This window comes from Salvelinus fontinalis, chromosome 12 (assembly GCF_029448725.1).
Source record: "Salvelinus fontinalis isolate EN_2023a chromosome 12, ASM2944872v1, whole genome shotgun sequence".
Lineage (NCBI taxonomy): Eukaryota > Metazoa > Chordata > Actinopteri > Salmoniformes > Salmonidae > Salvelinus > Salvelinus fontinalis.
This window is the reverse complement of record NC_074676.1, coordinates 29,179,222-29,197,113: the sequence shown is the minus strand read 5'-3', so window position 1 is coordinate 29,197,113 and position 17,892 is coordinate 29,179,222. Positions and strand designations below refer to the sequence as shown.

At 43.8% G+C, this 17,892-nt stretch overlaps 1 protein-coding gene across 6 annotated transcripts in view; it reads right to left on the bottom strand.

Annotated features, from left to right (window-relative positions):
• Nucleotides 1–603: 603 nt before the first annotated feature.
• Nucleotides 604–17,892, bottom strand: part of LOC129867108 (core-binding factor subunit beta) — a 34,844-nt gene continuing 17,555 nt past the window's right edge. For 3 of the 6 annotated variants that reach the window (XM_055940285.1, XM_055940286.1, XM_055940288.1), the window contains 3 exons: nucleotides 7,859–7,975; nucleotides 7,509–7,604; nucleotides 604–3,778 (listed from right to left, as the gene is read on the bottom strand). In XM_055940285.1, coding sequence (XP_055796260.1) covers nucleotides 3,707–3,778; nucleotides 7,509–7,604; nucleotides 7,859–7,975 — 285 coding nt within the window. In that variant the 3' untranslated portion in view covers nucleotides 604–3,706. Of the gene's footprint in view, nucleotides 3,779–6,891; nucleotides 6,940–7,508; nucleotides 7,605–7,858; nucleotides 7,976–17,892 lie in introns of all 6 variants that reach the window. The other 3 variants (XM_055940290.1, XM_055940291.1, XM_055940289.1) reach the window with 3 other exon arrangements.

Below are 17,892 nucleotides of genomic sequence, written 5' to 3'. Positions count from 1 at the left end.
TATCATGTTTAAATTATAGGCTATAATATCTATGTGAACATGTCTATGTTTGCACATTTCTATAACTAGTGCAATTAACAATAATAATTTCTAATCAAACTGTATGCTATTCAAAAACGTGTCTATGGCCAGGCTATGTACATTGTACAATTTAAGTACTATTCATTAATATTCAGAAACAGTATAAAACTAAACTATTTGACTTAAATGCTTATTATGCCGACTTCAATGAGCATACAGGTGTAGCCTATTCATGGTGCACTGGTATCATGTTTGCTGGTTGTTTGCTGCATGGTTGTAAGATTGCCTGTTATGAAGGTCTGACTCAAGTGATGAGTTCTGTTTACCATCTCACGTGTTTACAAACTTCAGAGTCTTGTGACTGAACAATGCCATACTTGAAAGATTATCTGAGTTCAAGTTCGGAGCACACATAGACCTGGCTAGACCTGAGACTAGCAACTTGTTGACCATAGTAATTATTCATAGGATAAAATAACCTCAAAGAGAAGCAGACAGCCTTTAAATTTTAGACAGTCATAAAATCAGTAATAAATGAGTGTTTCTGGAAATGGTGAGTCTTAAAAAATGCACAAGACCTAGTAAAAGGTTTGTTACAAGTTTATTATGAAACACATCAAATTCAACACAAATGTAAATTGCCCCTTAACAAAACAAGCTAAACAAGCTAAACCATAAAACAGAAAGAAAGAAAACTAAATTCTTCAGTAAAATCTTAAAAGGTAGGCCATTAAACAAAGAAATACACAGTTCTTCATAGCATAACCTGAACACAACAAAGGTCAACCTGTATCAATAACTTAAAACAAATAAGAAAATAAACATTTTTTTATTTTTTTTAAAGTGAGCAAACTCGGAAATAGTCTCTGGTGTGTAACTTGCCTTAATGCCAGCATTAAGTGAAGGGTGAAGCTCAGACAGGGCTACAGCTAACTGGGACTCAGGGGAGTAGGCCTACACATGAAGGGAAAGATGAATTATATTGGAAATCCAGGCTGAGATTTGTCATAACTGCAGTGTTTTTTGGACATTCCTGACCTCATGCAAACATATCGTACTATCTAACCAACATTTCAATTAAATAAAGGTTCACAAAATCGCGAAGTAATAAATACCCAATATTTCTATTTGTTTTTGGTTGTAGCTGGAGGTAGGCCAGTTAGTTTCTGAGTGTCCAATACATTTTGTAATTCTATTCAAGAGCACTGACACTTTTATCAGGTACCCTATACACTGGAGTAGATATCAAACAAACCATTTGAAATAGAGCTCTCAGAAAATGGTGAAATACTGTACACATTGCATAAACATCACTGTGGAAGGTAGCGTAAACCTGTTCGTTCCTGCTACCTACATTGGTATGCTAACTTGAGGTGACACACCGTGCTTCTACACCTGCATTGCTTGCTGTTTGGTGTTTTAGGCTGGGTTTCTGTACAGCACTTTGAGATATCAGCTGATGTAAGAAGGGCTTTATAAATACATTTGATTTGATTTGATTTGATACACTAAAGCAACAGGCTAAGACTATACACATTGTTTTAATGAGCTAGAAAGGCAAAAGAACTGCATCATTACTGGGATGTAAAACATTATGCAAGTATGTGATATGAAAGTATTTAGGATAAAAACCTAAGAACATAATCCAAGGAAATACAATCACATGCAGTATGAAATTAGAACTTGATTCCCCAGCAAAGTGTGACAAACTCCTGCCTCTCCCACTGTCCACCTAAACCCCATTATTTCTGACCTGCACATCCACATCTTACAACTTGCTGTCTACCATTCATCCCTTTACAAAACATAGGCTACTTCCTCCACCTTTCCTCTTTATTCAAATTAAAGCAAATTAACTTTGAATAAAATACTGAGCTGATACATTACAAATGACTGGTGGAAAACCACCGGTACATTACTGCTGCTAGACTTGACCTTAGCTTTCTCCTTTAATTTCAAATATTGAGCTTCAGATTGTACAATCCATCACTGTTCAAACTGAATAACGTACACACCTGTATTTCTGTGATTTATCTTACTTATTTTATCTCCTCACTGACTCTTTACCTATTTCATCCCAATATTTCATGACTGGTTGAAACAGTGTTGGATTGCAAGCCTTCTATCTCTTTTAAAGATTTTGCTCTTTCTTATCTCCAGTACAAACAACTTGGTAACACTTTATTTGGGTAGTCCCAAGTAGATGGTTCGTAGATGTTCAATAACTGTCAACAACATTTCAACTAACTATCCACTAACCCCAACCCTAGCCCTAACCTTAACCCTAACCCTTATTTTAAATTCTAAACCTAAACCTAACCCTAACTTTAACCATAACTTTAGCAAGCAGTTCCTTATCATCAGATAGCTTGTTGAACGTATGACCATCTGTATATCATCTATACGGGACTATCCAAATAAAGTGTGACCAACAACTTTATATGAATAAACTGTTACAACTATTCCACTAGGGGAAGAGAAAGAAACACTGACAACAGCTAAATAATTGATCAAACTCAAGGATATTCAGATAACCTGAAACATACGAAACAAAACTGTTGGGTATGTTAGTGAGACAATGTGGCTGTGCCTTTGCATCATTTTCTGGGAGAAATTTACTGCTTAGACGTTATAAACCCTGATCTGGATGAAACGTGAAATAAAGAGAATAATAAAAATAAAAAAACAATGCAGAGAAGAAAGACTATTTGCCTCAATTTACAGAGAGCGAGCTCAGCACTGACCTCATTGTGTGCTCTGTGCTGCTAGTCTCATGTTCAAAGACTGTTACAATAACATTAAAGAGGAGACAGGAAGACAGAAAGTGCCTCTTTGTAAAAGTAACTTTTCTAGAACACAACTTTCTATATTCTACTAACATCCCATACGAAAGCCGAAAGACTGACAAATACAGTATGTATATAGAGAAAAGAAATACAAAAAGTAAACATCATGACTTTCAAACAAAACATGAATAAAATATCAAATACAATTTCATTCAAATAGTGCTATAATGGGATAAGAGATAGCTTTTAGGCAATCGTTTACAGTCCTTTATAAATACAAAATAAATAGGTGATTGAATGGTAACTACTTGCACTTGATGGTAGGCCTACTTCCAAACTACCTGATGGAAGTTGATACTCAATAAATAATCATCAAAACTTGAAAAACAAAAATGAATGTATGCTCAGTGCTCCTCAGGTGCTCCTTGAAAACAAACTTTCTGGGAAATAATAAGGTAGAAGGAAACAGACATTTGGATTCATTAGAAATACAGTATATCAATTTAGAAATAAGTTATTATTTAAGAACAAATATGTTCCATTTAATAATCACCCAGTCATTTCCTATTTATAAAGCATTGTAAATGAAAGTGCCTCCAAAATATTTTGCGTAGGGGGACAAAAGAAAACATAGATAGGCGCTCCATGCATACAGAAGGCGAAGTGGGGACTAAACTGAATGTATCACATAGTGCAAAACCCCGCAGAAGACAACGAGGTTTGGGTCGATCCCCTTAACCCACACTTTAAAACTAAAAGGAATCCCACCCCACCCCACCCCCAAATCCCCAGCAATGTGGACTTTGGTCTCTCCAGTTAACAGCTTGATGTCAGGGTGTGAGACTGGCATAGTACGATAGACAGATCACCCTGACCCACTCCCTGTGTCTTGCTGGCCTCTAGCGCATCTTGTGATCATCAGCGTTGTTACCCATGTTGGTGCCAGGGCTGGGGTCCTGCTGTCGCCTGGGCTGTGTCAGAGGGGGGAGAACAGATTTGATACAGCCAAAAATACCATAATGAGTGTGTGTGTGTGTAATGTGTTGAAAGTGGCCTCAGATGGGGCACCAATGAGTGCAGTACATTCAGCAGAGGGCACCAGAGAGTTTCCAGCTGAGGCTAAGGGGGGGGAGTCATCAACATTACACGCTTTAAAAATAAAAAATGACTTGTCTGCCTGTCACAGATACATATGTTTATGCGTCTACTTCTAAATCTCTCCCAACATAGATATATGTAAGACAGACAGACAGACAGACAGACAGACAGACAGACAGACAGACAGACAGACAGACAGACAGACAGGCAGGCAGGCAGGCAGACAGACAGACAGACAGACAGGCAGGCAGACAGACAGACAGGCAGGCAGGCAGACAGACAGACAGACAGGCAGGCAGACAGACAGACAGACAGACAGACAGACAGGCAGGCAGGCAGACAGACAGACAGACAGACAGACAGACCGACAGGCAGGCAGGCAGGCAGGCAGACAGACAGACAGACAGACAGGCAGGCAGACAGACAGACAGACAGACAGACGACAGACAGACAGACAGACAGACAGACAGACAGGCAGGCAGGCAGGCAGGCAGACAGACAGACAGACAGGCAGACAGACAGACGGAGAAAGCAGACGCTGGTACAAGTCTCTGAGCTGAAATGACATGTAGTCGTCATCCAAATGACTCACCATAATAGCTTCTTTTAAACCTGGTCTGGTTCAGTCTACTACTCTAATCCTAAATGAGACACTGACGCTCATCCATTCTTCCTCTTCAGAATCATAAACGGAAATAGTGTCTTCAAAACAATTAATAATATATATTATACCGTAGTTAGTTATTACTGCAATATTGTCAATTTATGAAGATTTTATGAACTGGCCGATCACAGTGTTACTAGGTTGTTGGAGAGTGATTTCGAAATCAACCACATGCAAGCACGCACGCACACACACACACGCACACGCATACACATACACATGTGCGCTGCTCCCTTAGTTAAAAAATTAAGGAAAATAAATATTTGAAGTGTCCTTGAGTCAGAGGAAAGAACGTCTATGTAAAGGTTCCCCCTTCAGCCAAAACACACCAGTTACAGTTGGGTAATAGTTGATGAAAAAAGGCTTTCTCACACCACACACAATGTAATGTGAACTGGACCAACTTCCAAAATGAAAATAAATAAAAAATCAGGAAAGGTCACACTTTTTTACAATGATCTGAAACTTGGACTCAATACATAATAATATACTGTATAAAGTGCAACTACAGACAAAGGAATATTATTATTATTTTATTTATTTATTTTTTTATTTTTATTATTATTATTTTGATATTATTGATATTTGATATTATTTTGAATATTATTTTGATGATACACATTACAGTAAGCCTCAACCCTGGGTGGAGTGCTACCGTAATTACAGGAAAGGGAGAGTATTAATCCTCTAATTCCACCTGCAGAATGGGGCTCTGGGCTGATAAAAAATGTCATATTTATTCTTCATCCATCTCATCTTCCTCAATCATCTAGATGGCTATCACTGTCCTGTCCTGTATCGCTCCTACACACATGAGCACACATGCACGCACACACACAGACACCAAGAAAAACACAAAACCTGAACAAAGAACATAAAAAACACGCAAAGGCCACACAACATGGGAATTACCCATATATGCTTTACTTAGACACACATACTCAAAGCTGACACTGACAACCTTGCTAGAGGAGAGCTGTGATTTTGGAACTAAATGACAGGTTCCTAACCCTTTAGAGGCCTCCTAGCTCCCACTTTATGGCATACTGTCATTGTGCTGCTGGCCTTTATTGAGTTATGGTGGACTGAGTATAGGATCACAAGTTCAGACCACAGAAATGTAATGGTTGAATGTCCTCTAGAGCCAGGCGCCCACATCACATAAAAACAGGGTCCTGTGCTGTCCAAATGCATATATTATCTTTCATCTAAAATAAAACCAACAATATCAGCTTCCTCCCTCCTTGAGAGGACACCAGAGCAGGGGGATTCAACAATTAGAGAATTTGCTAAATGCTACAGTCCAATCAGAAAATTCTGAATCAGAGCAGTTCAGGAGACGACTTTCTGCTATTTCAACATAACTTGGATGGAAAAAAACGTGAAGAAAATGATTATGGGGTTTCATTTTTCCACCACAGTCAGTATTTGAGAATGAAAGGCATGGAAAGGGTTTAGTTAGTTGGAAGATGTGTCATACAGTGACTACATGCACACCTTCCACACAATCCTGTTTGAGACTATCTCCTCCAGGCTCTATGTCAGAGACGTCCATTTTCCTTTTTCTTTGACCAATAATACCTCCATGGCTTATTGATTTTCAGAAGAAAGGAGTCCATTCTTCCTGAGGGAGCTTGAGGGTATGTTACTGAGTGAGGAAATACTAGACGTGAACATGAAAGCACTACTTCAGATGCTCTCCCCCTCCCTCCCTCTCTCTCCCTCTCTTCAGAATCATGTGCTGCCAAGCTGTGGCAGATATGTCCCAGCAGGCCTTGCAGCGGACTCCTCCGGCAGCAGGGTGAGGGTGGGTGGTGTATGTGTAAGGAGGTCTGTTCTCCATTAGGCACTGGGGGGAGAGTGTGTGTGGGGGGTCTGTCTTCCAGCTTATACCCCGGTAGGATTTCCTGGCCTGCACACATCATACTATCATAAAATCATAAAATGCATTTAAAAAATCCAGAAACCGTATTCATATGACTGACCATGAGATTTTGGGGAATGAGAGAGAAGGAACCCACATTATCACTAAGCATTCATTACAACAGTGTGTTAACTCAACAAATACTGTTGACATGTAACTTTCTCTCTCTCTCTCTTCACTCACTCATTCAGTCTCTCTATTTCTTCACACGCAGGCACTAAAACAGGCAGACTCAGATACTTTAAATTGTTCACATACATGCACATGCTCTCGTGTTGATTCACAAACACACAGACACCTCACTACGCACACAAACACACTCACACATCCAACACACACATACCACACACAGGGTTTAGTGCATGACAGAGTGATATTGAAAAGCAAAGAAGACAGACCCTAGTCGTTGAATGCCATCAGTCCCAGATTTTTGATGCCACAGGGTCCTAAAAAAACACAATTTGGTTTTCATCTTAGGGGGGGTTGCATTTAGGATCAATCTGAGAATAAATGAATACGTTTCTTTGTGTTCTTATTATGAATAGACTCTTCATGCACTAAACCTACTGTAGATACCATAACAAATACTTTTGAATAAAATACACACACACACACACACACACACACACACACACACACACACACACACACACACACACACACACACACACACACACACACACACACACACACACACACACACACACACACACACACACACAGGATAACTCAGACAAACACACAACAAGTTCAAGATTTGTGTTAGAGAGTAAAATATCTAAAACAATCCGGGTTATTCACACAACTGTCATGGTAATTTACAGCTACCTTAGGGGAAATTGGCAAGGGTTCTCATGGTAACAATCTCTCTACATATAGCACACAGGGGACACAAACAATCACAACCTTCCAACATCACATTTTTTTGTTAGCACTAATCATGTGACCATGGGGACATTCAGAATCTGTCAAACCACTAGCCCACCCCATCCCCAGTCTGTCCAATCTCGCTCACCTCCAGGTCCTCTCTGTGCGAGCGGTCCCTGTCCTCAAAGTCCCGGGTCCTCCTACGTGTATCCTCAAAGGCTGCTTGCGCCAGGGCATCCTCATGCTGAACACACACAGAGGGGGAGAGAGACACACAGTTTGTTTTGACCAGTGAGTGGTTGTTTTGGTTGTATATGTAGGGGCAGGGGCACAACATGTTACGTTTAGTTCTAGTTAAGCAATTTAAAAGTAGTCCGTCTAGAGGTGTACTGTATGTAAATGTGTGTAAATATAGTAGCTAATTGTTATATCTAGTCGTGTGTATTGTGTCGGTGGTACTTGGGGACCAGGGGTGTGATGAAAGATGTGCTACAGTACCTGTGCTCTCTCCTCATCGAACTCCAGACATCCCATCCCATCCAGGCGCAGCATGTCTATCCAGCCCTTCCAGATCACACACACTCCATTCAGGATCATAGGGGCCTTCAGGTACACCTGCAGACAGACCACACAGACACAACAACGCGCTGGCTCAAACATCTAGGAAAACATATACTACCAAATGAATGCACAGATCTGGGTACATTATTCAACACAGTCGTTGTGGCTCACTTTTAACCACTCAGATAAAAGTAGTAAGGTTTTCTCAAATAACAAAATAGAGGAAAGGGTCACTCAGTTCACTAGAGACACTTCTGTCTCCTCCCATTCCGTCTAAGACTTAGGGGAGTGGTAAGAGGGATGGGAGGGGTGCTGATTGGAATGAAAGAGAAAACCTCAATTGCGTCAGAGTGGCTCGTACAATAGAGGGTTTGAATTGTAAAACACATGCAACCCATTCTGAGCAAACAGAAAGAAAGGCCTATTGAAGATCCTCTTGAATCTAAACAAGGAAATGGTTCTCTAGTCCCACGTACAGGCATACATACACTAACATTCCACTTTTTCTCTCTTCCTGTCTCACCTCAGGCCCAGCCAAGGCCCAGCCTAGCTCACTGAGATGTTTTCTTCCTGCCATGTTGCTGTTTATTTATCAAGGCTGCTGTAGGATGGAGAGAGACAGAGAGACAGCAAACCAAGGCTCTCCTATGAGAAATCAGTAAATCCTGACTTTATTTATACAAATTAGTGTGTGTATATACATTAATGCCCTATCGCTAAGTATGTTTATATCCATATGAGACATGAGAGAAAGAGAGAGCGAAAGAGAGCGAGAAAGAGAGAGAGAGAGAGAGAGAGCAAGAGAGAGGGGGAGAGAGCATGTACAGAACTCCATGGCAGTGTGAGACAGAGAGAGAGAGACAGAGAGAGAGAGACAGAGAGAGAGAGAGGGGGAGAGAGAGGGGGAGAGAGCATGTACAGGACTCCATGGCAGTGTGAGACAGAGAGAGAGAGACAGAGAGAGAGAGACAGAGAGAGAGAGAGGGGGGAGAGAGCATGTACAGGACTCCATGGCAGTGTGAGACAGAGAGAGAGAGACAGAGAGAGAGAGACAGAGAGAGGGGGGGGGGAGAGCATGTACAGGACTCCATGGCAGTGTGAGACAGAGAGAGAGAGACAGAGAGAGAGAGACAGAGAGAGGGGGGGGGGAGAGAGCATGTACAGGACTCCATGGCAGTGTGAGACAGAGAGAGAGAGACAGAGAGAGAGAGACAGAGAGAGAGAGAGGGGGGAGAGAGCATGTACAGGACTCCATGGCAGTGTGAGACAGAGAGAGAGAGACAGAGAGAGAGAGACAGAGAGAGAGAGAGGGGGGAGAGAGCATGTACAGGACTCCATGGCAGTGTGAGACAGAGAGCTGGGAGACAGAGAGAGAGAGACAGAGAGAGAGAGACGGAGAGAGAGGGGGAGAGAGCATGTACAGGACTCCATGGCAGTGTGAGACAGAGAGAGAGAGAGAGAGAGAGAGAGAGAGAGAGAGAGAGAGAGAGAGAGAGAGAGAGAGAGAGACAGAGAGAGAGAGAGAGGGGGAGAGAGCATGTACAGGACTCCATGGCAGTGTGAGACAGAGAGAGAGAGACAGAGAGAGAGAGACAGAGAGAGAGAGGAGGGGAGAGAGCATGTACAGGACTCCATGGCAGTGTGAGACAGAGAAAGGGGTATAGTATATGGTTGTCTGTTTGGCTCAGGGCCATAGAAATAACACATCCCTGAGGCTTTGGAATTCAGTTCCAGACAAAGTTTGTAGTCTGTCAGTCTGTGTGTGATGTTTATTTCTGTAGCTGGGAGTATAGGGAAGGAGGAAGAGAGAGGGGACGGGCTTTGGCTATAAACACGCATACCCTCTTTCAGACACATACACAAACGTAAACCTAATCACTCTGAAACCCAAACACCAATCCTAGCCATAAACACACACACTTACAAACATACTGTCTGAGAGGCCAAATACTGTCTGCACAATGAACAACTTATTGATTTCACAGAACAGCCCAGTTCCCAGTTGTCAGGTGAGTCAGCACCTAGAACCATATCCTCTCTCCCCTTTCATTCTTCCAACTCTCTGTCATCACACCACTCTGACATCTATCCCGACTCTCTGTCGTCACACCACTCTGACATCTATCCCGACTCTCTGTCGTCACACCACTCTGACATCTATCCCGACTCTCTGTCGTCACACCACTCTGACATCTATCCCGACTCTCTGTCGTCACACCACTCTGACATCTATCCCGACTCTCTGTCGTCACACCACTCTGACATCTATCCCGACTCTCTGTCGTCACACCACTCTGACATCTATCCCGACTCTCTGTCGTCACACCACTCTGACATCTATCCCGACTCTCTGTCGTCACACCACTCTGACATCTATCCCGACTCTCTGTCGTCACACCACTCTGTCATCTATCCCGACTCTCTGTCGTCACACCACTCTGACATCTATCCCGACTCTCCAACCAAACAATACTTCTTCCTCCCTGGCAACTAACTCTCCTCCCTCATCTCTCTCTCAGGTCCACACTTCACACCTCAGGTTCTTTACTAGGGTTCCATTGCAAGAAGTATTCACATTTCCACTTTACACCAGGGATAAAGAGAAAACTAAGCCCATTCCAACTGCCTCTGAAAGCACTGAATCAATCGATTTACACAGGTTTAAATTAACCAAAGCAAATATTCCATCTTTTCACTATCAACTGAATAGATCTAGTACACAAGTGGCACCTAATACGCACTACACTAACCTACACTATACTAACTACACTGAACTACACTACACTAAACTACACTAAACTTCACCACACTATAACAGTGTTTGACAAAGACATATAGGCTACATGCATTAATGTGAACTAATGTGAAATCTGCACCACAGCACAGGCACATGGTTATGCATGAGATGAAATGCAAGGACTTAAATGTGCACCATAAGTGGTTCTGAGAATCCATATACCATGGGACAGTGAGTTTCAAATAAACAGATGAATGTCTGGTTACATATATTTTTATCATTTTGGACCTCTCCACCTTTTTTGTCCCCCACCGGACAACTTAAACAGAGCTCCCCCCCAACCAATACAGGCCTTTTAGCCATCAATAACACATTTAAACAGTCTTTCTCTAGTCCTTCCAGAAGAAACATTCAGAACTCCATCAGGCTAAACACACAGTTTTTATTGGGGGAATCCCAACAATGCAGACATGAGAAAAGCAGCTATACTCAAATCCTACCCCTCTTTCCCCCAGGTTAATTTGAGGTGATATACTGTAGACATACAGACATATCTTCTCTATACACCGGAGCAGCTCAACCCATCCACCCTCACAACTAACAGGGCACTGGGTTTAACAGGAAGGCTTAGTGATATCAGAGAAAATCTGATATAGCTATATGTATACATATATGATTTGTTATTTGATGTGTATGAATGGAACTCTCTTACCCTGACCTACTGTCTAACACTAACCCTATTGGGTTTTATGTGGAGCCAAACCATGCAACTTAGAGAAAGGAGAGTGAGGAGTGGGGCAGATTGAGTCTGGTTGAGGGGAGGTGCTGTTGCAGTGGTTTATGGCCTGTAGAGTGGTCACTGGTGTCCTGGAGAGATAATTGAGTTTGACTGCAGGGAGTGAAACACATGGGGGGGGGGGGGCAGAGGTACATAGGGGTTTATTGGTTGGGGAAGGTTATAGTTAATCTACTGTACCTTCTTATCATAGACATAATGGCCATAGACTTAAAGGGGGAGGATGGAGACACGGGAAAGATAAATAAAAATAGCTACAATACAGAGTAAGATAGACACAAGCAGTGTGGCGCAACAAGTTTGGTGGAAGGCTGCTTCCTGCCTGCTGCCTGCTCAGAGAGAGGGGGTAGAAGCCTGTAGGGTGGGACTGGTTTAAGGGATAACACACAGAGAATCAGTGTGTTTGTGAAGATGGGTGGGGGAGTGTGGGTGGGGGAGTGTGTGTATGTTTGTGTGAGTGTGTGTGTGTTTGTGTGAGTGTGTGTGTGTATGTGTGGGTGTGTGTGTTTGAGTTCCTGAAAGAAAGAGGGCGAGAGAGAGAGGGTGGGGGTTAATACTGGGATTCAACGCTTCATGGGAAGCGTTTGATTCCTACAGCCAAAACAATCCTGATCTTCTCTTTGAGACACTATTTGCCCATAAATGCCCTAGGGGACCAGGCCCTCATTTAGATGCATCTGCTGCTCTCAGTCTCTGAAAAATGCTTTGAATAAGTGCAGTGAAGTGAATAAAATGCTTTGAATAAGTGTTCCATATATTCCCCTCCAGTGCAGCTCACAGGTGTATTTTCCTTTGGCTCAGGACGTTAAGTACAGTATGTGTTTATAGTCAAGACTACCCAGACTCTGTAATAATAAAGTTACACAAGACCACTACAAACAAGAAGCAGAAATGAATGTGCTCATGAACAAATAACATGGGTAGATTTTCGACACAAAGGCATATATGAGTAACAAGCTGAGACACACAGAGAATAAGACAAAGCTGAGACAGAGAGGTCTGAACATGTCGGTCCCTGGGTCCTTATACGTATACACAGAGGAGTAGTGAGAGACATGGTAGATATGCAGACTTAATGAGATACATTAAGTCACACTCAAGGCAGTATGTCTGAGAAGAGAGAGAGTGGTGGGGATGACTAACCAAAGCACGCCAGAGTAGTCATAAAGGGGCCTTCATACTAGTGAATGTAACCATGCACTTTCACACTTAAGACGCCATGACTCTGTTAAGGCTAGATACTGTATAGGCCTATATGTCCTTCGCCAATCAACCACACCCACAGTATAAAGAGCAGGAAGTAGAAGACAGACATGTGCCACCCAGTGTGACATCCTGTTTCCCACGAGGCAGTTCCCTACAGAGCAGAGCAGAGGAGACAGACTCGAGGCAGATGTCATATCCTCAGGCAATGTGGAAGTGATCAATTATCAATTCATCCTATTACACTCACCCTGGAGAGTGGGGAGTTACCCTCATCTGCAGTATCTATCTCAGAGACATTAAGGATGTGTGTGTGCGTGTGTGTGGATGTGTTTAACTACACTTGTGGGGACCAGAAGTCCCCACAAGAATAGTAAATGAACAGAAATTTGACCAACTGGGGACATTTTGTTAGTCCCCACAAGGTCAAACGCTATTTATAGGGGGTTTAGGGGTAAGGCTAGAATTAGCGTTAGGGTTAGAATTCGGTTTAGGAGCTAGGGTTAGTTTTAAGGTTAAGGTTAGGGTTAGGGTACAGGTTAGGGATAGGTTTATGGTTAGGGACTGAATTGTGTGTCCCCACAAGGTTAGTTGTACAAGACCGTGTGTGTGTATGTACAGTGCATTCAGAAAGTATTCAGACCCCTTGACTTTTTACACATTTTGTTATGTTACAGCCTTATTCTAAAATGGATTAAATATTTTTTTCCCTCATCAATCTACATACAATACCCCATAATGACAAAGTGAAAACAGATTTTCAGACATTAAAAAAACCAAACAGATATACCTTATTTACATAAGTATTTAGGCCATTTGCTATGAGACTCGAAATTGCGCTCAGAGGCATCATGTTTCATAAGCAATCGGGGGAGAAGGGCCTTGGTCAGGGAGGTGACCAAGAACCCGATGGTCACTCTGACAGAGCTCCAGGGTTCCTCTGTGGAGATGGGAGAAACTTCCAGAAGGACAACCATCTCTGCAGCACTCCACCAATCAGGCCTTTATGGTAGAGTGGCTAGACGGAAGCCACTCCTCAGTAAAAGGCACATGACAGCCTGCTTGTAATTTTCCAAAATGCACCTAAAGACTCTCAGACCATGAGAAACAACTTTTTCTGGTCTGATGAACCCAAGATTGAACTCTTTGGCCTGAATGCCAAGTGTCACGTGTGGAGGAAACCTGGCACCATCCCTACGGTGAAGCATGGTGGTGGAAGCATCGTGCTGTGAGGATGTTTTTCAGCGGCAGGGACTGGAAGACTAGTCAGGATCGAGGGAAATATGAATGGAGCAAAGTAGAGAGATCCTTGATGAAAACCTGCTCCAGAGTGCTCAGGACCTCAGACTGGGGTGAAGGTTCACTTTCCAACAGGACAACGACCCTAAGCACACAGTCACTGTCGGAACTAGGACCACAAGCATTTCACTACACCCGCAATAACATCTGCTAAATATGTGTATGTGACCAATAAGGGGTCTGAGCACTTTCCGAATACACTCTATGTGTGTGTGTTTGTGTGCATGTGTTTGTGCGTATGTGTTTGTGTGTTTGTGCGTATGTGTTTGTGTGCATGTGTTTGTATGTGTGTGTGTGTGTGTGTGGGTGTGTACATATATCTAGAAAAAAAATATGTACATCCAAGTTATCAGGTGCAGGACAGAAGAACCTGTCAAAGAAAGAAGGAATGTCTGCAACTCTGGTATGTTCTCATGCTGATTTAATCAGACGGACAATAAATATATACCCTTGCCCAAAGTGTAGACACTGTCAGACAAACATTGAGGGCAACACAGCGCCAGCTTTACAGCTGGGGAATGCAGTATTTTTTATCTAGGAAACAAATGATCATGAATACATTTGAAAATGAAAACACAAACACACGCAGTGTTAGATGTGGATTCTGTTGGTTTTCTGTCAGATACATGGCCAGTCCCACATTGTTGCATTTCTTAAGAGGCTATTTCCTTACAGCCTGGAACAGGGGCTTTATTTACAAGCCTAGACCTTCTCATGCTGCACTGGGGCGAGGCGGGGGAGGCCAGACCCAGCAGCGTCTCGATGCAGAACAAAAACTCCTCCAGTCGTTACACAAGCACTGCTGAAATGACTTCCACATCTGTAAGAAACTGCATGGCTTTTAAAAAGCACGGCTACATGGAGAGTAAAAATGTGAACGGGAGCGCAGAAACGGTCTAACCACAAACTTCCTCTGCAGAAATAAATGTCAACCCCCACATCCCCCACACCCCCGTGACTGACACACGATTATGTGTATGCAGACACACACGCATACACACATGCACGCAAGCATGCACACACACACACACACACACACACACACACACACACACACACACACACACACACACACACACACACACACACACACACACACACACACACACACACACACACGCACGCACGCACATAACATACCACAGAGGTATATTGTGAATAAAAGTGGCAAAGAAGTTGAATTGATGAAACACCCATGTCTAAACAGGGCAGTGATTGAGTGTGCTGATCTGGATCCAGTGATGCTACTATGGAGTCTGATGGACCCAGCTAACCCAGACACACTAAACACCTTCTCCAAGAGTCCTAAACCATGACATGAGGACAAAGATGGGAACACAAACACACAACCACTGGTTGGGCCCACAGTCTCTGGCCTGAGAGGTCCACTGTTCACACATCCACACAGGAAATGAGATGAAACCACCACAGCCATGATTTGTGAGACAGACCCAACTGTGGACCAAGTACCTCCATAAAGATGGCCGAAAACACTGGGTGAAAGGGTAAGACCAGGAATGGCCTTTTAGTTACACTGTTAAAAAAAGTATTATTATTATTTGTGTACTTGCTTGACATTTTACTGCATTGTTAGGAGCTAGGTAACATAAGCATTTCACTGCACCCGCTATAACATCTGCTAAACTGTGTATGCGACCAATAAACTTTGATTTCAACTTTGACTCAGAAATGCCATAGATGGAGCCACAGGGAGAGAGGACACAGGATACTAGTGTAAAGTCCCAAAGTTAAGTTTGGATTTGATCAACATTCTGCTGTGGTCTAAGCAACAGCATATCATATTAGAAAAGCACACAATGAGTGGGACTGTATACTGCTCTGTGGTCAGTGTGGTGTCCCAGCCCTGACCAGCCCTGGGAGACCCTGACCCCATCCCAGGTCAGCTCCACTCCACTGGGCCACTCCTCCCCTCCCTCCCCTCTACAACCCAATCACAACTGGCCTGAGGCTGAGCCATCCCATCCCATCCCAGTCACACTCAGCCTCTCTGTGAGACTATGTGCTTATAAAAGCAGTTGCACAACAATCATGCTCTTAGGGAATGCCTTTGATATTAAAATCAACAGATGCAGGAATGTAGGGACTGGAGATCAATCACTCAATATCACACAGTAGGGCAGTGTGACCGGAGGGATAAAAAATCCCATATTTCTGAGGCCTTGTTTCGAATTTGTCAATAACAATCATGTTGGATGACAACAGGACGCTGGTATACTCAGAGGAGAGTGGAGGAGAAGTTGTCTCGTTCAGGCTGTGCCTATGGTGTGTTGGCAGAGCCTTGGCACAGTGGCTGGCAGTGAGCGTGACGCAGCCAGGCACGTTGGCACAGGGCTCCTCATTTAGACACATGCCAAAAGCTCGTCAGCAGATCTGGATGCTCTCGGGGTAGAAGAAAAACAGAGAGAGCTTGAGAAAAAGGAGGAGAGCAGGGCTGCTGTCCCAGCCGCAGGGGGCAGAGGGCAGAGAGCCCGCACACAGAGGACCATTGTCCTCACACACCTCGTGAGTGTTAATATGTGTGTGTGTGTGTGTGTGTGTGTGTGTGTGTGTGTGTGTGTGTGTGTGTGTGTGTGTGTGTGTGTGTGTGTGTGTGTGTGTGTGTGTGTGTGTGTGTGTGTGTGTGTGTGTGTGTGTGTGTGTGTGTGTGTGTGTGTGAATGCAGGTGTGAACGCTAACAGCCAACTGATATAACACAGTACTAATTATGATATTAGCAGAAGGAATGCTACATCAATGAGTGTCTGGGACGTGTGTGAGTGTATTATTCACACAGTAAACATGAGTGTGTGGGAGTGACTCAGATCCCACTCAGGGCCTGAGCTCTCTCTCTCACTCTCTCTCTTTTTATGTTTCTATCTGACTCTCTCTTTCTCTCTCCCTCTGACTATCCCTCCCTCAATCCCTCTTTCTCTCTCTGTGTCTCAGTGTAAGTTGAGGTGGTTCCCCCTGTGGTAAGTGTGAATTTCCAGGCAGTCACCATGCTGTTTCATGGCTGTTCTGATTCTAGCCTCATGGCGCGACACCCTCTGACCCCCATCTGCCCATGAGCCTCCACCACAACCCCACAATACTGTGCTCTGGGCAGCAGGGCTACATCTGGGCTCTGAGTCTTCAGGTTCCGATCCACAATCACACATAGACAGATGCCCCTGTTCCCTTCACCTCTCCTCTCCTTTTGCCTCCAGGTCTGTGGAGCCATGCCAGCTGCCTCCCCCGCACCCCTCTCACCCCTTCCCCCTCACCTTGTCCCCTTGCTGGGCTGTGACAGCTGCCTCTGTGACCCCCTGGTGACTCAGCCACCCCCACTTGGCAAGACAGCAACCGGCAGGAAGTGACAAACACACTGGGGCCCAGTTCTGGTACCCTGCCACCTGCACCCTGGCACCACCACCTCCTCACCACATACTCTAAACTCCCTCCCACACAGTCAGCCTTAATTAATGAGCAAAACAGGAAAGTCACAAACCCCTATATGAACTTAAACTCTCACTGATGCAAGGTCTAAAATAGGTAGAAGTGCCCACACACTAATACTGGCGATGGTAACTAGAGAATAGAAAACCCATACATATAGGCTGTAATGCCATACTACACAGTGTGAGTGACGTCACCTCTGCCCCTGTGATAACTGGTGTGTGAATGAGTACAGTGTAAGAGTTCGTGAGTAAGGCCCCTCCAGCCCCAAGCCATCAGCCTGCCCCCTTACAGACGAGGACCCAGAGGGGCCGGCTGGGGACTCCTGGCGTGGGAGGGAGGGACCCTACTAGACTGTGCTGACTGACACTCATTGTCTAGAACAACAGATCTACAGCTGCTTCTCAACCTGGCTACCCAACTACCAGCCTCTTTCTACACCTCTCCCTCCATCCCTCTATTCCAGTATCTTTATCTGTTCCCTTCCCTTCCGTACGCTCA